The sequence below is a fragment of the Sphaeramia orbicularis genome, chromosome 4 (genome assembly GCF_902148855.1).
Source record: "Sphaeramia orbicularis chromosome 4, fSphaOr1.1, whole genome shotgun sequence".
Taxonomy (NCBI): Eukaryota; Metazoa; Chordata; class Actinopteri; order Kurtiformes; family Apogonidae; genus Sphaeramia; species Sphaeramia orbicularis.
This window is the reverse complement of record NC_043960.1, coordinates 57049936-57064983: the sequence shown is the minus strand read 5'-3', so window position 1 is coordinate 57064983 and position 15048 is coordinate 57049936. Positions and strand designations below refer to the sequence as shown.

The 15048-nt window shown below is 44.7% G+C and overlaps 1 protein-coding gene and 1 long non-coding RNA gene across 2 annotated transcripts; both read left to right on the top strand.

The window, feature by feature from the left end:
* Positions 1 to 1593: 1593 nt before the first annotated feature.
* Positions 1594 to 11129, top strand: LOC115418565 (uncharacterized). The gene is made up of 4 exons (XR_003935319.1): positions 1594 to 1830; positions 6483 to 6700; positions 10660 to 10692; positions 11102 to 11129. It is a non-coding gene; the product is annotated as an uncharacterized LOC115418565 (long non-coding RNA).
* Positions 11130 to 12508: 1379 nt separating this feature from the next.
* LOC115417621 (scavenger receptor cysteine-rich type 1 protein M130-like) lies at positions 12509 to 15048 on the top strand. Its single transcript, XM_030131634.1, has 5 exons — positions 12509 to 12525; positions 13913 to 13974; positions 14044 to 14349; positions 14884 to 14944; positions 15042 to 15048. The coding sequence occupies exons 1-5, from the start codon at positions 12509 to 12511 to the stop codon at positions 15046 to 15048; spliced, it is 453 nt and encodes a 150-aa protein (XP_029987494.1).

The following is a 15048-nucleotide window of genomic DNA, read 5'->3' as shown; positions in this document are numbered from 1 at the left end:
ATGTGGACCCAAAGCACACATCCATCGGACACGTCTGCGCCAAGCTCAATTTTTACGACTGCGTGGACTCTACGTACATGTACTCAGTGTCACAACAGACTGCTGGGTGGGAAGTCTTCACATTGACATAAACCTGCACAAACGTTCACTTCTGGGATCGTCTTAAAATGTGACACTGACAAATCAACTGAGGAACGAACTCAAGTCCAGAGACGTCTGAAACAATGAAGACTGAACTGGTTTGGACTTAACCCTTTATAGTTCACTCACAGAAATACTCTGAAACTTTTGTGACATTTTTCAAATTTGTTATGTAGAAAATCAAGGTCAATGAAGTTACCATATTTGGTTCTTTACCTGTAAGTGGCAAAAAAAAAAAAAATCCAAGAAGTAAATATAAAACATACAACAAACACACATAAGATGAAAGGAACCTGTATTTGATAACATTAGAACCTGCCTTTGGTACCATTAGAACAGTGGCGGCTGCTCGTCTTTCAGACAGGGGAAGCTCATTGTCGGCTTACATCAAAAAAAAAAAAAAAAAAATTGTCAAGCTATTTAAACGTACATTTGGCCCTCCGTTCCTTTTTAAGAAAATGCTCAGTGACCTTATCGTACCAAGTTGGCGTCTTTTCCAGGGACTGGACCAGTGTCCTCTCTGCTCAGATTGCTTTGGCCCAGTGTATTGTGGGTGTCAGACTTCAGCCTTTTTAAACTACAGATGCTCCTTTCACTGTGACCTAGCCGACAGTTTGATTGATTTAACTATCTACAAAACTATTAAACTCGAACAAGAAATGATTAAATTATGGAACTGAAACAAGAAAACACTGAAATTATTTTAAATTGAAACAAGGAAGTCCAATGAGTGTGTTTTATTTACAGTGCAAGAAATGAACGAGTAATTTCGTAGTGGTTTCTCTCTTGATTTCACAGCAGAATGCGCGACGGTATTAAACTGAACTATGTCAGTGAAGGAGCAGATTTGAAAACAGCTGTCAATCAACGGGATTCAGCCTTTCGACTGATCCTCCAATCAGAACATGGGATTCTGGCGTCCAGCCCGGCCGAGCTCCGCCCACAGCTCCATTCACCCCCAGAGACGCCCGGCGTCCGGGGGCGGGACAATATGGTGGCATTTATCCAATTACCGTCCAGTTTTGACGCAATGAAAAAAACTGTTCCACTCAGTCCCATTAAAGCCCAGAGACGCCCGCAGTCTACGGACAAATGCACTGAGCAGAGATGGAGGAGAAAACAGAGACACGGGAATGGAGGAGAAGTGAACAACATCGCGTCCGTTCATTTGTGATAAAGCTGATTCTGAACGAACTCATCTTTGAGATGAATGTGGTCTAACACATTTGTAGTCAATAAAATGTCAACACAACCGTACAACCATTTAATTTTCATAATTTCAGGGGAGGAGTGTGCGTATCTTATTTCATGAAGTTGAGTAACTTCTATTAAATCCTGTTTGTGTCCAGAGCACCGTGTGGAAATTTGATCTGGGAGCAGAAAGGAGAGAGTTCCAACCAAAGCCATGTTCAAAACAAAGTCATTAATGACATAACATCATATTTGGCAAAAGTGTTTATCACACACGTAGTGAATGGTTCGTTCCTTTTATGGCAGTAAGGATGTGCCTACGCCTCTGTATAAAAGCTGTTGAATAAAGAAAGGCAGATGTTTCCTGAGAGCATCCTGAAGTCGTGGTTTCTTCGTTATTTGAGCCTCAACAGTTGGTGCCCACCGTGGGGCTGGACAGAGGCCTTGGTGGATTCACAGATGGGTCGTGGTGACGCTGTGTTTGGGCCCAAACTAAAGGTAAGAGCTTTCTTTCTATCCAAATACGTGCACAGTCTCATCACAGCTTACTGTGAGGAGAATTTGGGCTCTGTTGGAAAAAGAACTGCAAAGTGATTGGATGTGATCTGGGGAACCTGCACTCACCAACAGGCCCTGGGACCCCTGGGTGTCTTCCATAAATGGACCCAGGTCTGGTTTTTAACCCTTTCATGCATAGTGGTCACTACAGTGGACAGCTGTTCAAAGGTGTTCTCTTGTGTATTCATGGGTTTGGTTGTTTTAGTTCCATATCAGCTTCACAGTGGACACTTCTGCATCATCCCATACACTGACATTCATACCATTACTGTAACTGTGCTGTTCTAGATAAACCTGATCTGCACTAACATGTCTGAGTGTAAAAAAAAAAAAAGGCAGTTATTATTAGACTGTAATTAACAGTTTTCTGTTTGTTTTTTTTTGTTTTCTTTTAAAACAAAAAGGTTATTTTTAGCCTATTATCTCCATGCAGGTGTGTTAAAATGTGAGAAAACATCAGATTAGCAGCATTAAAAGTGTTTTTACTTCATAGTTTTCCCACTGAACATCAGTAAATGCATGTTTCTTTGCTTCTAAAATTAAACTCATGGTGTCCAGCTGAGTGGACATTTTTGTAACTCCATGAAAAATAGATTCATAAAAAAATCAATCAAATTGTGTTTTTTTTTCATGCCTAAAGATGAATAAAAATACTCAGGAAAAAAATCTTGATTAAGGTTCTCATATTCATGCATGAAAGGGTTAAGAACTGGCAGTTCAGAGTTTATGTGCCGTCCATGAGGGACAAAGTGTTTTGTTGAGACAGAGCAGAAGTAAATGAGTGTGAGTGCTGTGTCAGTCCTCGGCCCTGGGGACAGGATTGGATCTATGAATACGGTCCACTGCATTATTTGGAGTCATGGTTCTAGTGTTCTCTGTCATGCCTTTGCTTATCTACAGTCCAGCCTGTGGTGTAAGTACTGTACAGAAGGTGTAGGAACTGGTAGAAAAAGGGACCAGAGTCTGAAATATTCAAAGTTCATCTGTTGTTTGCAAGGAGTTGTGTAAATTAATTGTGCATTGTCCATTTTACAAGAAAGTAGTGAGCCTTAGTGAGTTAGTTCAGGACTCTGCAGATTCATGCAGTCCTCTGCGTGGGCGCCTTATGGGATATTCTAGAATAATGTTATATCTGTCCTAGAATTGTATGCTGTAATATTAGCTCACACCTGCTTGATGTTAAATAATCCTGCATGTAACATGGCTGTTGTATGAATCCATTGGATTGGATGTTTGTGTGTGATTGTGTGGAAAGTGAGTGAGCAGAGGACAGAGGAGTGTGGGTAAAAAAAAAAAAGTCTGTGAGTAGAGGAGAATGCAGGATATGTTGGTGTGTTGGAGTATGAGTGAATATACTGAGATGAAAAGTGGAGGAGTTTGTATATGTATATGTATATGTATATTTATATGTGTATGTATATGTGTATGTATATGTATATGTGTATGTATATGTGTATGTGTATGTATATGTGTATGTATATGTATATGTGTATGTATATGTGTATGTATATGTAATGTATATGTGTATGTATATGTATATGTGTATGTATATGTGTATGTATATGTAATGTATATGTGTATGTGTATGTATATGTATATGTGTATGTATATGTGTATGTGTATGTATATGTGTATGTATATGTATATGTGTATGTATATGTATATGTGTATGTATATGTATATGTATATGTATACTGTGCAAATTCTAGAAAACACATGTTCAAAAGTACAGTGGAAGTCTCAGAGGTTCCTCATATGTTACTGTTGCGTTTTAAGGAGTTCTGCTGCTTTGACAAACTGCACATAAATGTTTGTGTTCTATGTTCTGTGACGCTTGTGTTCTTTGTGTGGGTGTAAAGTACATTGCGTGCATTAAAGTGCCTTGTAGGTGAAGTGTTTGTGGAAATTGGGCGTTGGCTCGATTACTGGTGAGTCTGTGAGTTCGATCTGTGTTTGGACAGTGGTTTGGAATGAAGTGAACTGGTCGGTGATTTTCTTCAGCTGAGCTTAAACAGGAAGAGGAGTAGGAGCCCATCTGAAGGGGTGTGTGTGTGTGTGTGTGTGTGTGTGTGTGTGTGTGTGTGTGTGTGTGTGTGTGTGTCAGCTGCTCATCTTTCAGACAGGAGAAGCTCATTGTCGGCTTACATCAAAAAAAATGTCCAGTTATTTAAACATAAATTCGTTCCTTTTTAAGAAAATGCTCAGTGACGTTATCGCACCAACTAAACAAGAAAACACTGAAATTATGTTAAAATGAAACAAGAAAGTACAATGAGTGTGTTTTATTTCCAGTGTAGTAAATGAACAGTTCATTTCGTAGTGGTTTGTCTGATTCCACAGCAGAATGTGTGACGGTTTTAAACTGAACTGTGTCAGTGAAGGAGCAGATCTGAAAACAGCTGTCAATCAAACGGGATTCAGTCTTTGGACCGATCCTCCAATCAGCAGGTGGAAGCTCAGCGTCCAGCCCGGTCGAGCTCCGCCCACAGCTCCGTTCACCCCCAGAGACGCTGAGCGTCCGGGGGCGGGACAATATGGTGGCATTTATCCAATTATCGTCCAGTTTTGAGGCAATGAAAAAGCCAGTTCCACTCAGTCCCATTGAAGTGCATGGACGCTGAGCGTCTACGACAAATGCACTGAGCAGAGATGGAGGAGAAAACACAGACACAGGAATGGAGGAGAAGTGAACAACATCCAGTCCACTGATCTGTGATAAAGCTGATTCTGAACGAACTCGTCTGTGAGATGAACGTGTTCTAACACATTTGGAGTCAATGAAATGTCAACACAACTGAACAGATTTGAGCATTTAATTTGAGTCATTTTAGGAGAAGATGTGCTTCCACTGCAGTCTGAGAGAAATCACCTCTGGTGTGTGTGTGTGTGTGTGTGTGTGTGTGTGTGTGTGTGTGTGAGTGTGAGTGTGTGTGTGTGTGTGTGTGTGTGTGAGTGTGTGTGTGTGTGTGTGTGTGTGAGTGTGTGTGTGTGTGAGTGTGTGTGTGTGTGTGTGTGTGAGTGGGTGTGTGTGTGTGTGTGTGTGTGTGTGTGTGTGTGTGAACTGCAGGAGAAGTTGGACACAGAGGCAGACCCCTTATCATCCCATGAGCCTAGCTTAGCTACATCAACTAGTCCATTTGGGGTTTATAGGAATACAGAAACTAGAGATAATACTGCAAAGGAGAAAACTGTGAACACTGTCATATTAAAATAATTCTTAACATTCTAACAGTCTAAAATCTGTTGAGAAAGTACAAGAGGTTTTAGAAGATAATCATTAAGATTTGAATTGGCTACAAAATTATAACAAAATGTCAAACCCAACAGTTAGTCCAGTGATGATCTGAGGCATCAGACACCTAACGAAGGAAAATGACATTGATAAAATTTTGATCTAAAGTGGGCCGGACCAGTGAAATAATATAAATAATAGGATAAGAACTGAAAAATAATATCAACTCCAAAGTTTTTTCTTATATTTTGAGTGAAAAAATTCCGTAATGAAAATGTTTACATCTACGAAATGAACATAAATGAAGAAATATACCCATGGGGGAGTGGTCTGACACACCCACAGGGGGAGTGGTCTGACACACACTAAAACATAGAGGACAGTAGATCTGGAGAACAAGGGTTGGACAGCCCTGACTGAAGGTCATTAGCATATGGACTAACACCTGCACAGACCACACCCCCCACAGGTTTATTTGACCACTCCCCCATAAGTTTATAAGACCACTCCCCCCACAGGTTTATAAGACCACTCCCCCACAGGTTTATAAGACCACTCCCCCATAGGTTTATAAGACCACTCCCCCCACAGCTTTATAAGACCACCCCCTCCCACAGCTTTATTGGACCACTCCCCCATAAGTTTATAAGACCACCCCCTCCCACAGGTTTATAAGACCACTCCCCCACAGGTTTATTAGAACTTCAGAAGTCTGTTGGACGACAGATGAAACGTTTTCCAAAGAGCTAAACCAGTCCAGTTGAACCCAGAAGAACCACCACGAACACATTATTGTTGCAGTTTAAGAACATTTTGGACAAACTACTGGAGTATATTTGGTGGTCTACTAAATACTACAGACTGCAGGGCAGACTGAATACCAACTGAATCTTCGGAGTGGAGTCTAACAGCCTCTGTGTCACACCTTCCTGTAAAACAGATGTTGCAGAAGATGTGATGAAACTGAACTGAGGGATGTGAAAGCAGACCATTATCGACTGCACCCTGGAAATATGTCGGTGCTGCTTTTAATGTGTCTTTACTTGGACACTGATGCATTATGGTCTCTTCATTGGACGTTTACTGAACACACTGGAAACATCAGAGATGAATGAATTCTTTTGTATTTTTAAGAGCAACTAAACAATATAGACTGATCAGGGTCGATAGAGAAAAGTGGAAGAGGGGACTGAGAAGGTGGGGGTGTGTGGGGTGTGTGTGGGGGGTGTGGGGGGTGTGGATGGGGTAATAACTGTTGTAATAATGATAATAACACAACAATGTCCAATAATTATACCAATAGTCTAATTTGCTTTATACTTTTCTAGCGTCTTTCAACTATGTCCATTTCATTGTCCAGAGACAGTCAGTGATGTGGACCAGGAAACAGGATGTGGTCTTTCATCTCCGTGGTAACCACACACCACACAGTTCCTCCTTCTGTCACCTTTAAAAGCACACGGTGGATCCGGATGACCCGCCAATCAACTTGAGATCAGCTCCAAGAAGAGAAGAGCGTCTGACTGGACATGGACCACGCACCATACGTCCTGGTTTTCCTTTGCATTTCCATTCAAGGTAGGTGGAACGATGGACGGACACGGAGCTGAAAGGGTTAACTGCTATTTGACAGGTTCATCTCCATGGTTACAGACATGTCATGTGTGCATTTGATATCAATCCTAGCGTGTGCTGATGGTCATGTGACTGTCATGATGGTACCTGAGGGTCCAACTCAGATCAGTGTGAATCCAGTCAAATGCTGGTTTGATGAATCCTGTCTGTTCCAACAGTGACAGTGTCAGAGCTGATTTAGAAGGAAGAGCTGCTGACTGGGTCCATTATTGACTTCTGTCATAGATACCATGGGATAAACCAGTGCAAATGTGTGTTGTGCTTTCATCAGCCTCAGGTTGTGTCTTTAACTCGTCTGTGTTGGAGTTATGGATCAGGATCAAACACATACATGTTGTGTTTCCTCTCAACACACACCAGTACATGAAGAGTCTGAACCACCTTTACTGATTTTTTTTTTTTTTTTACAGATTACAGATTTCTTTATTGTCATTTGACAGCACAGTGTACATACAGCACAGAGTACATCAAATGAGATTGCGTTCGATGAATTGGGACATTTGGCCACTGCTCCTAACTGGTGCGCCACCACTGAACCCTTTTCTTTGAAATGTGCAGTGAAGAACACAAGATAATGCAAAGCACAAATATATGACATCATACAGTTTTCACACAGTACATGTGGACACATGTTGGAATTTTTTCATGGATTTGGAAGGAATACGGGGGATAGGGTGAAAAAAGGAAAAGGTAGACAGCAGACAAGGTTTGGGGTTTGGGGCAAGGAAAAGTGTATGTGTGCTGTGTATTTGTGGAATGTGTGTGCAAGATAAGAGACTCCAGTGGGTCAATCTGTCCTTCAGTTGGTACCAGTTCTTATCAGTTCACTCCTACTGTTGTCCTGACCATGGAAGATGTTTTGACTGCAGGGGGAGTCCTCTGACTGCGTCCCCACCTGTTGTAATTCCTTCACATTGTCACTCACCATTCCAAAGTGCTTCTCAATTTTGACCGACCAATCAGAAGGTGTCCCACTATCATAAACCCAGCTGAGTAGATGTCCTCGATGTCCTCCACCGACAGAGCAGAGAGACAGACCACCCTCCACTTGTCCCAAGCGTCCCGGGTGTATCCGGCTGCAAATGTTCCATCAGGGCAGGCGGGCTCCCCAGGGCCATTCTTCCTGGGTGAAAAAATCATGTCAATTGCGCTGAGTGACCAGTTGATCCACTTCCTGTTTGTCACAGCAGCTGCTGATTCCAGCAGTTTCTGCGCTGTGGTGGGGGCGGAAACCAGACCAGTAAGGCTCATGGAGGCTATTGGTCATTACATGTGTGGAGTTGAATGGCGACTATTTTTTCAACAATTTTGGAAATGAAAGGTAGGTTAGAGATGGGGTGGAGGTTATTGAAATTGTTGGGGTCTAGACCAGGTTTTTTGAGGATGGGGGTGATGACTGCAGTTTGAATTGTGGAGGAACAGTTCCAGTGGTCAGGGAAGAGTGAGTGATGGCAGATGGAGAGAGGAAGGATTTGACCGGAGGTGTGTGTGTGTGGGTGGGTGGATCGAGGTGACAGGTGGAGGGTTTGGAGTTTTTGATGAGGCTGAAGATTACAGAGGTATCAGGGAGTTGAAAACTGGAAAATGACTGTGGCAGGGTGAGTGGTTCAGGTGGAGTGGCAGGCGCTGAGTTTGGACGGAGGTGCAGGTGGATGTTGAGGATTGTCTCATTGAAGAATTGAAGTACAGACTGACAGACGCTCGATGAGTACAAGTGGGGGGGCAGGGAGTCAGGTGGCTGGAGAGTTTAATTGAGCAGGGTGAACAGTGTTTGGTGTTTCCTTCTGAAGAGATGATTAAAGCAGAACAGTAGTTGGATTTGGTTTTAGTAACTGAGTCCTTCTGGTGCTGTATGTGTGTTTGGAGCATGTCCATGTGGATAGTTAGACCAGTTTTTTGTGGTGTGGGATTTGATAAGGTCTTAAGTGTGCGTATGTTATTTCATGAAGTTGAGTAACTTCTGTTAAATCATGTTTGTGTGTCCAGGTGACCATGACCTGTGGAAATTTGATGTGGGAGCAGGAAACAGAGGGTGTGCCCACCGAAGCTATGTTCAAAACAGTCATTAATAACATAACATCATACTCGGCAAAAGAGTTAATCACACACGTAGCTAGTGGTTAGTTCCTTTTATGTAAGTTATAATGTGCAAACGCCCCTGTATAAACCCCCCTCCACCATCAAATAAAGAAAGGGAGATATTCCCAGACAAGCATTCCTGAGTTTGTGTTTTTCTTCTTAATCATTCACAACAGAGGAGTCGCTCAAGTTGTCGACCTGTAGCCTTCATTTGTCGGAGTTCGGGGGTGTACCGGGGGCAGTTGAGGAGAAGGAAACAGACCGTGTTTTCAATGGGGCAAGAGAATGGAGAATGTGGGTCAGATTATTATTGTATAATGCAGCAAGTTCATCAGGAGTTGAGGGGGAGTCTGGGAGTAGAATGTTGTTGATGTTGGAGGAGAGCGTGAGTAAACCGATGTCCTTGATATTTGGAAATGAGATGTAATGACTTGAGAGCGGTGAGGCAGAGTGTGGTGTTGAAGGAGAGGAGGACATGGATGGAGATGTGAACTTCATCTGCTGAACAGTTGGGTGGGGGGGGGGGGGGGGGGGCAGAACAGCAGACTAGATCCAGGGTTTGTCCTTTCTTATGTGTTGGAAAGTCTATGGCTTGATGAAATTCAAAACTGTCCAAACAGGAAGAGAAGTCTGTGGTGAGGGGTAAGTTTCTATTGTCCATGTGGACATTGAAGTCCCCCAGCAGTATTATATTAGGTGAAAGTGTAGATAAGTGGGTGAGTGAAGTGGTAAAACTATTTAAAAAGTCACTGTGGTGCTTGGGGTGGGGTGGGGTGATAAACTGTTGAGACAATTGATGGAGTGGGGACAGGCACCATGAACACATTCCATTCAAAGGAGCTGAAGGCAGGCACAGACACAGGTAGGACCTTCAACTTCTCGCGGTGAATTATTGTGAGACCTCCTCCCCGACTGTTGCCACGGGGACAGCAGATGTAAACAAACCCGGGAGGAGTAGATTCATTTAGCTGTGAAAAGTCATTGGTCTGTTGCCAGGTTTCAGTAAGACAGAGGGAGTGGAACTTACGGTCGGTGAGGAGGTCCTGAATCAGACATCCTCTGCCTCGTGAGGGAGCGAATGCTGAGGAGACCAAAGTTGACAGTGGTGTTGTTGTGCTTGGTGCCAGCGTTAGTCGACCTGTTGAGTCTGAATGTCGAAGTCTCAAAGTGTTCAATTAAAATGCTGACACAGAGAAAACACCCAGCCTCCCTGGGTCAAGCTTGGAAGACTAGGGAGATATTGGGGTATGGGAAAGCACCAGGGGGCCACAGATAGAACTCACAGGCCCACATAGCGGCAGAAGCGACAGGTGGATCAGCGAAGCTGGGTGAAGTGATCCAGTAGGTAGGCTAGTGTTAGCCCTCTGACAACAAAGTGCAGGAACAGCAACTGTTGCACTAGTGAGAAGAGATATGGTCGCTTGGTTCTCACATACGTACAATTACTCAGTTCACTTCGGGCATAAAAACCATTTAACCTCCTCAGACCCAGGAAATATCAGCAAAGACAAGCTTTTTTTGTTGTTTGTTAAATCAGTGCCTATATTGGGAACATCATGATGCAACAGTTTTTTCAGATGCAGTTTTTAACATTTTGATGGAATGTCCTTTGTGGTGGACAGTTTTCTTTTTTTTGTATAAAGTTGTGAAACTCTTTTCCACAAATGTGGACAGAAAACCCATTGCTGGGTCTGAGGAGGATAAAACACTGTAAAATTGCTGGTGAGCAGCGGCAGCAGGTCACACCAGCGTCCACTCAACTGGAAGAAGACCGGCACCATATTGTCCTGTTTTCACGGCTGTCCTTTGTGTTTTTCCTGCAGGGCTCCTGTCTGAAAACAACAGCACTTCCACAGGTAAGAAATGCACAAAGGAGGGATGTGAACTGGGCTGAAGCTGAACATCCTGGTTCAGGTGGTTTTCATCTGAACAAACTGGAACTAATGCAGAGGATTCAGGAATGATGGGTTTACAGAAGCTCCACTGAGCACGCTCAGCTGCTGTTCCTGACATTTGGACAAGTGTGGCTCTAAAGATCCACAAGTGAAGGAAACACTGACAAACAGGAGCAGACTGAGCCATTCAATTCACTGACTGAATGAATGAGGGATGAACTGAGTCCGTTTGGACACAAAATCTGTCAGTGGGACTGAAAACACTGTTCACACATGGAAACCAGATGTGCTCAATAATCCAGTCCATGTGGTCCAGATGGGCTGGTGTGGTTCTGGACCGGACTCTGACTGATCTGTCTTATTTCTACAGAGTCTGTCCACTTCAGGTTGGTGGGAGGAGCCAGTCGTTGTCATGGTGACCTGGAGATGAAACAAAAGGATGGAAACTGGAAACCAGTGGAAGGCTTATACTGGTACAGGAAGTTAGGAAACAGAGTTTGTGCAGAACTGAACTGTGGATCTGCAGTTTCAGTGAGATACAGAGACACTGATTCAGAAATAGACAATTGGTGGATCAGATCAGACTGTGATGAATCTGAACTGAGGGACTGTTTTAGATCTGAATCATTTGTCTTTTCATCCCTGGAGCTGAATTGTTCAGGTAAGAGCATGAACACTGAACCCTAACCCTTCCACTGTCACTGTGGGCTCCAGACTCTGTGGACTCTCAGATCCTGGTCGGTCCAAGACTTCAACTCACATTTAATGTCAACTCACACAAACTGATCAATACAATCAATCAATCAATAATATCCATGTCCACAAACAAACAGCTGATGAACATCATGTCCCACAGAAGAAACAAACACAAACACATATGAATGTGAGTCCACTACAGTCCAGTAAAATCCACTATATAGTCCGAACCCCCAGACCCTGGTCTACTCCAGTCCACTACAGTCCAGTAAAATCCACTATATCGTCCAAACCCTATACCCTGGTCTACTCCAGTCCACTGCAGTCCAATAAAGTCCACTATATAGTCCAAGCCTCAGACCCCGGTCTACTCCAGTCCACTACAGTCCAGTAAAATCCACTATATAGTCCAAGCCCCAGACCCCGGTCTAGTCCAGTCCACTACAGTCCAGTAAAATCCATTGTATAGTCTTAACCCCCATACCCCGGTCTACTCCAGTCCACTACAGTCCAGTAAAATCCATTATATAGTCCAAGCCCCAGACCCTGGTCTCCTCCAGTCAACTACAGTCCCTTAGAGTCCACGTCAGACTCTAGTGTGATTCCAGTCTTCTTCCATCTGTGTCCACAGACTCTGTCAGACTGGTCCATGGGTCCAGTGTGTGTTCAGGCAGACTGGAGGTCCACTCTCCCCAGTCCAGGTCCTGGTCCTCAGTGTGTGAAGGACACTTGGACCTTCCTGGTGCCCAGGTGGTCTGTAGGGAGCTGGGCTGTGGGGCTCCTGGGCTCCTCCAGGGGGCGCTCTCTGGAGCAGCGGAGGCTCCTGTGGTGCAGACGTTCACCTGTGAAGGCCATGAGTCTGCTCTGCTGGACTGTGGAAGCTCAGGGGCACAGACCTGCTCATCTGGAACAGCTGTGGACCTTACCTGCACAGGTGGGCGGAGCTTTGACTGACACCAGCTGACATCAGTTCACTCACTTTGAGCTCATTTATCTGTCACTTGTATTTGATCAGATCCTGATGATGTCAGACTGGTGGGAGGAGCCAGTCGCTGTAACGGTACAGTACAGATCAAACATCATGGAGAATGGAGAGACGTGGAATATTTTGATTATTCTGGCCCCTGGACCCTGAAGGCAGCAGATGTCATATGTCGTCGACTGGACTGTGGATCTGCTGTTTCTGGGAGAAGATCTGATTCATCTGATCCATCTTATCTATTTGGTTCTGGGTGGCACATAAGCCCCACCTGTCTTCTCTCTACATCTGCACTGATGGACTGTGTGAGAACAGATACTTCATACTCTTTCTCCACCCTGTCCCTCACCTGTTCAGGTAAGTCTACTGATGATGGTCCTGATTCTGTCAGAGTTCTTCCATGAGTCCATTCAGGTGTGTTTTATCTGAGCTGGGTCAAAACCAAACCCAGTCAGACCAGGTCCACACATTGGACGGTTGGACTGAAACATCAAACACATGCAGCTGAATTCAGTTCCAGTCCATGAACGTGGTCACATGACTCTGCTTTCCAACAGGCTGTTGAACAGCTCAGAAGGACTGAGTCCATTTATTTGAACTGGACTTTGTGTTGGTCCATGTGCTCTTTTTCCAGCTCTATGTGGGTCTGCTGGACTCTGAGGACACCATTCATTCAGTCATTTATTCATTTCATTAATTTTGTTCATGGTTGTGTGTTTCATCAGCAGACATTCGATAATCATCAGGTGAACAAACATGTACATATTCATGCTCAAAAAGGAGCACGATGAAGAAAATCTTCTATTTCTTGTCCCCTTCTGAATAAAGCCAGACAAACCAAACCAAATCCATCCAAAGATAATACAAAATGAATACAAAACCAAGTGCAAAACTACAGATCTAGGAAGTATCAAACAATCAAAACAAAGGTAAATATGTACCTGATGAAATGATGCAAACCCATCACTGACACTAAACCATGTCCTTAAATGCAGATGTTTGACATGAGCCACATGTTTCCAGTGGTCTGAGATGAACCAGTGCACAGGTCACTGATCAAACACACTGCATTATGGTGCATTCACTGACCACTGGGATTCTGTGTGTGAAGTGTCTTGCCCAAGGACACACTGGACAGACTAGGACAGATCGGTTTTCAAACTGCCCACCCTTGGGTTATTGGATGACCTGCTCTACCTCTGAGCCATGGCCCCCCGCTCTTGTGTCTTTAAACATGTGTGTGTGTTGTTGTGTGTCCACAGACTCTGTCAGACTGGTCCATGGTTCCAGTCTGTGTTCAGGCAGACTGGAGGTCCGGTCCAACCAGTCCTGGTCCTCGGTGTGTGAAGAGGATTTGGACCTTAATGATGCCCAGGTGGTCTGTAGGGAGCTGGGCTGTGGGGCTCCTGGGCTCCTCCAGGGGGCGCTCTATGGAGAGGGGGAGGCTCCAGTCTGGACCAGTGAGCTCCAGTGTGAAGGACATGAGTCTGCTGTCCTGGACTGTAGACGGTCCAGCTCTGCTGGGAAGACCTGCTCACCTGGAACAGCTGCTGGACTCACCTGTTCAGGTACCAAGGGGGCGTGGCTTTCATACGACATTGTGTTTGTTTGACTCATGTCTTTGTGTCTCTGCTCAGACCCAGGTGGTGTCAGGTTGGTGGGACAGCCGAGCCGCTGTGCTGGTACTTTGGAGATCCAACACCTGGGACAGTGGAGACCAGTAATAGACCCCCGTAGAGACTGGGACCTGAAGTCTGGATCTGCTGTGTGTCAGTATCTGGACTGTGGATCAGCTGTTTCAGTCAACAACACACAGGATTCTGCACACAGACCTGTGTGGTCAGTGTCAGTTCCTTGTGTAAAGCTGACGTCTGGACTGAGGGACTGTGTTGAACTAAGTGGTTCCTACATGTTCTCATCTGGTGTGGACGTGGTGTGTTCAGGTACAAACAGACACAAACTGTGTTTTAAACTGTGTATAACTTGTATCTGTCCAACCCCAGTCATGTCCTCAGTGTCTCTACTCTGTTGGTCTTTCTGTTACTCCTCAGCTGAACCTCTTCCCTCGTGCTGAACAGTTTCGTGTTGTCCTCCATAAATAGTTTGTTTGTTTACACAGATCGTAGGTCACCAGGGTATCTTCGGAATTTTGCTGCGACGTGCATTGTGGGAAGTGCAGCTCCACGCAGCTGCGTTATGCCCACAGCGCAAACAAACACAGAAACGGCCTCATTGCCTCTTCCTACTGCGGCTGCGTGGAGCTGAACTTCCCACAATGCACGTCGCGGCAAAATTGCGAAGATGCCCTGGTGACCTAGCGGCTCTGTTTCCTCCATGTTTTCATTGGTCAGTGTTCATCCCATCCCAGACTCCTGTGGATCAGATCCATCTGTGTCTCTGAGGAGGATGGATTCTCTGACTGCTTGTTTGTGCTCATGTGTGCTGGTTGGTCCAATCATGTCTCTGTGTGTGGACAGATCTGCTGCCTCAGCCCAACATCTCCCTGTCTGACGGGGTCTTTGAGGTCTACCAGCAGGGGTTCCGGCTGCTCACGGGCTCCGACTTCACCATCACATGCTCCGTCCAACCACAGTACCCAGGAGGCTCCTTCCAGCTGATCTCTGACACCAAAGAGCCGCTGA

Excerpts from the sequence above, each read along its gene's own strand:
- LOC115417621 (XM_030131634.1), top strand. Across the intron at positions 13,975-14,043 it reads TGCTGGACTCACCTGTTCAG|ACCCAGGTGGTGTCAGGTTG; the intron begins GTACCAAGGGGG and ends GTCTCTGCTCAG. Across the intron at positions 14,350-14,883 it reads TGTGGACGTGGTGTGTTCAG|ATCTGCTGCCTCAGCCCAAC; the intron begins GTACAAACAGAC and ends GTGTGTGGACAG.